The sequence below is a fragment of the Neophocaena asiaeorientalis genome, unplaced genomic scaffold (genome assembly GCF_003031525.2).
Source record: "Neophocaena asiaeorientalis asiaeorientalis breed wild unplaced genomic scaffold, Neophocaena_asiaeorientalis_V1.1 scaffold302, whole genome shotgun sequence".
Classification (NCBI taxonomy): Eukaryota; Metazoa; Chordata; class Mammalia; order Artiodactyla; family Phocoenidae; genus Neophocaena; species Neophocaena asiaeorientalis.
Window position 1 is genome coordinate 2,671,709 of NW_020174038.1, and position 7,320 is coordinate 2,679,028.

Consider the following 7,320-nt stretch of genomic DNA (forward strand, 5'->3'; position numbering starts at 1 on the left):
AGCCCAAAGCCATCCGCAAGCTGCACTTCGAGGACGAGGTGACCACGTCGCCCGTGCTGGGGCTCAAGATCAAGGAAGGCCCGGTGGAGGCGCCGCGGGGCCGCGCGGGGAGCGCGGCGCGGCCGCTGGGCGAGTTCATCTGCCAGCTCTGCAAGGAGGAGTACGCCGACCCGTTTGCGCTGGCGCAGCACAAGTGCTCGCGCATCGTGCGCGTGGAGTACCGCTGCCCCGAGTGCGCCAAGGTCTTCAGCTGCCCGGCCAACCTGGCCTCGCACCGCCGCTGGCACAAACCGCGGCCTGCGCCCGCCGCCGCCCGCGCGTCCGAGCCCGAAACCGCTGCCAGGGCTGAGGTGCGGGAGGCGACGGGCGGCGGCAGCGACCGCGACACGCCGAGCCCCGGCGGCGTGTCCGAGTCGGGCTCGGAGGACGGGCTCTACGAGTGCCACCACTGCGCCAAGAAGTTCCGCCGCCAGGCCTATCTGCGCAAGCACCTGCTGGCGCACCACCAGGCGCTGCAGGCCAAGGGCGCGCCGCCGGCGCCCCCCGCCGAGGACCTACTGGCCTTGTACCCCGGGCCCGACGAGAAGGCGCCCCAGGAGGCGGCCGGCGACGGCGAGGCGGCCGGCGTGCTGGGCCTGAGTGCGTCCGCCGAGTGCCACCTGTGCCCAGTGTGCGGGGAGACGTTCCCCAGCAAGGGCGCCCAGGAGCGCCACCTGCGCCTGCTGCACGCCGCCCAGGTGTTCCCCTGCAAGTACTGCCCGGCCACCTTCTACAGCTCGCCCGGCCTCACGCGGCACATCAACAAGTGCCACCCATCCGAGAACAGACAAGTGATCCTCCTGCAGGTGCCCGTGCGTCCGGCCTGCTAGAGCGCGCCCTCCACCCCGGCCCCCCGAACCGTGCCTTCGCTTGGAGACCCACGAAGAGAGCGCGCCCCGACCCTGCGTCCGCGCCGGGGGCACCCACCCCCGGTGAAAGTGTCGTCTCCGCTTCTCTCGGTGTAGCGTGACGGTAACCCCGATCCTCTCGTTGTGACTCCTTTTGGACCCCTCGCCCCCTTTGCGTTGTGTCCCCTTCCCCCCCATGGCGCAACAGGAGCCAATCTCTTTCTGTACAAGGGAGAAAAGCTGTACGCGTTTGTCTCGTGGTTGGAAGCCTCCCCTTGGAGGGGAGATGTTTTTCTTGCTAGTATTCTCTGTGTTCATGGTCTAGAAACGCGGTTTGCTCTCGCCTACCAATCTCTGCTCTCTATGTATGTAGCGTACGGGTTGTTTTGGGTGAATCTTGAGGAATAAATGCCTTTATATTTCACAGGCTGTAAATTGAACTTCCCACACGATTAGCTTTATTATGGCTTGTGAACTGCTGGAGTCTGGCTTTACCTTTTTGTATGTGAACAAATCAAATTGCTTAAAAAAGAGTTTTCTTTAGTCTAGCCACAAATGCCTTGAACTGTTGTCTGTTTGGGATTGTTTTTCGGGGGGAGGGAAGGGAGTTTTCAGAAGATGCTGTAGAAACTGCCTCAGTATTTCACGTAAGACTTTTCGGTTTGATCATCTTTGTTGAGGTAGGACTATAATGAGTTCCCTCTAAATGTATATGTTGATTTATGAGTAATTGTTATTTATTCTTTATTTATTTATATTAATTATGAAGATTATGATATTATTTGATTGCAGATTTTTTTTTTTGGGTGCGCTTCCCCCCACCACCACTCTTGACATTTCACTGTGCGTTTTAGAAGAGAGCCTTTTTCTAAAGGGATCTGTTAAAAGTTTTAACTTTTATACCTATCTGAGCGAATTACAGACAACCTACCATTTTATTCTGCTTGGAGCGCCCCCAGGGCCCTCGTACAAACGACAGCTCTTACTTTTAAATGCAATCTCTTTTCTACATACATTATTTTCTTAATTGTTAGCTATTTATAGAAAGCTTCAATAGAACTGTTTCAACTGTATAACTATTTACTATTCAAATAAAATATTTTCAAAGTCAAAGTAAGGTGGACTTATTTCTGCATCACGTGGTTTCCACAAGGATTTAAAATAGAGCTTCCAATGATTTCTTAAATGTGTGTCTATTGTTTATTAAGAAAACCCACCACCGTCACTAGGATCGTGGATTTTTAGAGCTGGGCCTGAGCTGCCAGATTCTACCCTTCTGGCACTTCAAGGGTATAGGCTCAAAACAGCTAAGCTGGAGCCAAAGGCTTGTTAGGGGTCCTTAGGAATGTACTGGAAGGTGGGGGTTAGAAGGGAAGCTGTGCAAATCTTTTCCAGAGAAATCTAGATAAATGTCCACACAAACCTATCCTTTTAACCAAGGGGATAGAAGAACACCGCTTTAATTTAGCAGATCCTTCATTTCCTGACAGTGTGGGGCTCAGTGTAATGGTAATTCCTCAAGTTAAATGGGTAATTCCTGATCCTTAAGTAACAACTAGGAGAAAGTAGAAACGATTTTATGGTCAGATTTTCAAAATAAGGGAAGCAGACCAATTCTCATTTGGATGCAAAAGAAGTTAAGCAACAGGGTTTGGGGTAAGGGCTCAGAAATAATTTTCCAATCAGGTAGCAGTCCATTTTGGGGGAAAAAACTGGAACACCATCTGTTTGGGGTATTAAATTTAATAACGGTAATTACACTGTTTTCCGTTTTGTGTCACAAAGCTCTTTGAAGAGCAATCCTGACACTCACCAGTTAATATTTTGAGTTGTTTTCCTCTGCCTTTGGAACACTTGATCTCGGAGCCGAGCTAAACATCACAATTGTGCATGCCCTTCCCTTCCTGATGTGCGTCTGCTGCTCTTCTCCTGTGGCACGCTAAATCTAAGATTTGCTCAGCAAAGGGATTTTAGAAATCTGTACAGTACGAGCTGCGTTTCCAGAACGTGTAGCTGGCGTGATGGTGGCAAGGGCAGTACGTGAGAAACTGGGAAGGAAAATGTGACGAAAGCGATCGTTTCCAGATTTTGAACCTAAAGTTTTATGTGGGAAAGGGTTTACTAAAAGGCTCAGCTGTCAGGACGGTGGAGTATTCCTCCCTTTGTGAGGGTCTTGAAATAGACTCAGGAACAATGAAGGAGCAGCCAGCACAGGTAAGTTGCCTCCAGGACAAACCGCCCCTCCTCTTATTATTTTTATTATTTACCAGCTTGGAAAATACAAGAAGACAGAAGCTTGGTGCAGCACAATGCGAAAGCATAGGGACAAAGCTGTGTTTGTAACGTCCTGAAAAGCTGGAATGAAACAAAGAAAAATTCAGATTTGTGGCCTGATGATTGCTCCCTCTAAGCAATAATGTGAGACTTTTCAAAGGTTCTCTCTGAATTACACCTCACAATAAAAGATCCTGCGTCCTGAGGGTCAGCGTGTGCTCTATGCCAATGAAAAGTATCCTTAAAAACCTGGTGGTTGGCCTGCAGGGATGTCGTCTTGGCATCTATGGTTGGCTTACTTTTTCTTGTCCAGAATCATAAATCATAAACCCTAATGTCCATCTTCACCATGGTCAATAAGATTTGGTTGTTTGTTTGCAAATGTGCTCTTTCATCCCCTGCGGAAATTTATTTCGATTGACCAAATATACCTTTTCTCAAAAAGAAACCAAAATTTCATTTATGTGAGATACTAAGTGAAACATATAGTGAAGGGAGCACATTGAAGGTGACTGAAAAGTATAGAAGAAATAGAAAACCTTGGTCAGTTTGTTTCAAAGTAATGCAATGTGAGTCAGCAGAACATTCCACAGGAAAGAAATCAGATTCTCTCTCTCTTTTTTTCTCCCTCCCTGGATAATAAGTTCCCAAGAGCTCCTATTATAAAATATCAAGTGGAAATGCACCCACCTTCTTCACAAGTGTGCAAAGGATGCGGAGGACATTCCCCTGCGTCTGAGGCTGCTCCAAACTTGGATGCCCACGGGTGGAAACCGGCCACGCGGGGACGTTTTGCACAGAGTTCAGCCTGGGTAAGGGGGGCGGGGTCCGAGGCCTACCCTGGGGGCACTGTTCCTTCCGTGTAGCACCATCACTACAGGTGATCCCTGGGCCCTTTGGCTTCATTCTGGGAGCCCAGGTCACACGGTGGAGGCAGCTGCGCCAGGGTGACTCGTGACCGCATGGAGCGAGGCCCAACCTGAACAGCTGTGCATGATGACAGCGTCGTGGTGCAGAGCAGAAGAAGGCTGGAGGCTGGCTGCACTCTGGCCCCTCGGTGGCACATGTAGGTATACTGGGGTGCCCTGCAGAGATCTGGGTGCACAAGGTTGGGCCGGGCAATGCCAGTCACCGGGCTCCTCTTGCCCAGCGTGTCTGCGCCCAGAGGCCACCGGTGAGGGGCCCAGTCCTCACGTGCCACCATTGTTCTGCAGGAGGCTCCCTGGGGCAGCCGTCTCCTTCCACCAGCCACCCCTCCATCTCCTTGGACTTCATTCCACAGCCATCCGCAACGTCTCCAAGACTAAGGAAGCAGAAGAATCTCTTAACAGTCCTATATGACATCATAGGAATTCTTCACCCACCAGATATCTTGTGGAGGGAAAGGTCTAGAAGCAGCTTGGGCAACTCCAGGACTTCCTGCAGGCCTGTCTCCTCATCTCTAAATCAGAGGGAATGAGCTTCTGGGAGACACGGTGAGACACTGGAGAGGACTTCCTAGACAGTGAGAGGAAAGGCAGTCGGGACGCCAAAGGGAGCAGGTAGGAGAAAAGCTCCATCTGGGGAGTGTGTCCTATGGTGTTTAGGATTAGTTATAAACCCACTGGCCTGGGGCAGGCAGGCTTTGAGCAGAACTTGCTATCTTTTTGCAGAAGGGATGTTTTGGTCTTGTGGAGAAGTTTTCCGGCAAATAGACCCTAGTGTATGAGGTCAGATTGTCATCCACACATACTGTGTGTGTGCCACTGATGTAGCCTGTTAAAGGGCCAGGTTGAGTTACAGTCTTTTGGTGGCTAGGCTAGGGAAAGCTGTGTGTTTGGCAGTTAAAAGCTCATGCGGTGTGATTTAGAAAAGATCAAGCAAGGGACTGACTTGTAGAGAGAGACCCACGAGGTAGCGAAACACGCCAGAGTGAGAGGATCAACTGAACAGCACCAAGCAAGGATGTTGGTTCCATTGGACTGCCGAGGTGGGACCAAGGCATGGAGTATGATATGGCGGGTCCAGAGACACTTAGGATTCTAATCCTAAATCCTGGAAACATCCAAATCATGTTTTGGCAATATAACCTGAAAGCAAGAGCCTGAGAATCCCATTGAGTGGAGAAAGAAGCAGCCTAGTCATCTTCAAGTTATACATACCTTACTGTGAAGCTTAGCGTCTTTATGGCTAACTGCAGCATCAAAGAACCCATACTCGTGAGGAAGGGCTGGGATATGCATCACTCCTGCGTTGTAATACGGCGACCGGCTCTATCAGGCCCGTCAGCGTCACAGAGAGCAGTTCGGATGTGAAGCCTGGTCACAGGACTCACAAGAATGTCCCCACCAAGTGGCCCTAGGAGAAAGAAGTGGTCCCAGACACCCAGATGAGAAGGCCACCCTCTGAAGGACTGCTCCTCGTCCGGGCACTTTCTCCCATCCCCCCGGCCCCTCAGTCGACCAAGGCTCCCTGGCGAGGCCAGGGACCTTGAGTCCACAGGAAGAAGGGGCCGGAGAAGAGAGCACCCACCTGCCCAAGGATTTCCAGGAAGGGGGAAATCCTTTTTCACCAGGAGCACTAGGGAACTCCTGAGGTTGCTAAGGAAACCTAAAGAATTTCCAGTGGATTCACCAGCATCCCCTTGCCTTGTGCAAACAACCAGCTACAGGTTTTGGTGTCATCAAGGCAATTTCCCACTCAAGAGGATTTTCTGAAGACAAATGCGTCCTGTTTCTCTGGACAGTTAGGAGGAACTGCAGGGGTAATTGCTACGAGCCAGACCAGATCTCGAAAGTGACCGAGCCTGATGGGAGGTATGACAGACCTTCCTGGTGAAGGGGAACTGATTTCTCAGGGTTGTGTGAGAGAAACACCTTGGCTCCCACGTTGACCACTCCCCGCTGGTTTGGGGGCATCACGAAGGCCTGATATGCTTCTTAGAATCACTGAACATTTTTGAGCATCTGATGTGAAGTCAGTTACCATATTTTCACCGACCCAAATACACATCCCTTCATCTCTTAAACCCCAGCTGTCATCATTTGTCTGCGACACACTTTTTATTATTGTGGGCTTGTTCTGTCGCATCTGGAAAGTGGAATGTTGAGGACAGGCATGCTTCCTCTGGCAGCATATATGGTGAGCAGATGGCTTGTGGGGTAAACGTGTTCATATTTGTCTTGTTTGAAGATTTCTAGACTGTATGGTCTTCCTGGTGGAATTTCCACCCAAGGCATCAATATCCATGATTTTTTCTTCAGCTCGTCGCACAAGCTCACACTCCTGAGATAAACTGGTCTTAGGATATTCTCCATATTGAAATGATACCTATACAGTGTTCACCACCAGTCAGAACGCGTTCAAGAGCATGACTATGGAGATCCAGTGTTTGACACGTCATACTCACGCTGTGCATTTTCACCAACGTCTATAAGAAGCTTGTCCACACCATTTGCATTCATGGTTCACCTGTAGTGCCTCCCTTTCATCAGAACCCAGGTGTTCACTGTTCCCTCCACTTGGCTTAAACCAGTAGACTGAGCGTTGCCCCAGGGGAAACAGTAATGGCAGAAACGTCCCCCTGAATCCACCCCTCTCCTCCTTCACTCATCAAAGAAGGCCCTTGTATTTGAAGACAACATCTGCTCCATCTGTCGTTCAGGATAGGAGCCTTGATGCAATGCCCCTTCTCAAACACCACAGCCAGGTGACGGTCACACCTGATGGTGACGGGATGGACCAAGTGAGCCAGGAGGTTATTGTCTGTGGGATCTGATAGGAGACAGAGGAGGCGTTAGGGCACGGAAGGCTTCACAGGACGCTCTTTCTATGGGAGAAAGAAAATTAGGCTAGAATTTCCTCTGAACACAAAGGACAGAAAAGCCTGGGGAACTTGGGCTGAAACACACGTGTACAATATTGTCGTTGAAAAGCTCGTAACACCAATGGATGGCCATTCTTTTCTACTGCGATCTGGCCTACTGTATTATGTAAGATGAGTCTTTACCATTTCAGAATACAGCTACAAAGGGGTTATTATTAGGTGATAGGCAGAAACCTACAGGAGTAAGGTACATCACCTACAATGATGTAATTGAGAACTGTCAGGCATAAAAGGAGATGGACGAATCGCCTTCTCTGGGTGTCTAAATCTGAACAGAATCATCTTAGAGCTCAT

The 7,320-nt window shown here is 49.9% G+C and overlaps 1 protein-coding gene across 1 annotated transcript in view; it reads left to right on the forward strand.

Annotated features, from left to right (window-relative positions):
* Window positions 1–1,411, forward strand: part of INSM1 (INSM transcriptional repressor 1) — a 3,808-nt gene extending 2,397 nt beyond the window's left edge. The window contains exon 3 of the mRNA XM_024753736.1: window positions 3–1,411. Within this exon, the coding sequence (XP_024609504.1) occupies window positions 3–869 (867 nt within the window). The 3' untranslated portion in view covers window positions 870–1,411. The remainder of the gene's footprint in view (window positions 1–2) is intronic.
* The last annotated feature ends 5,909 nt before the right edge of the window (window positions 1,412–7,320 follow it).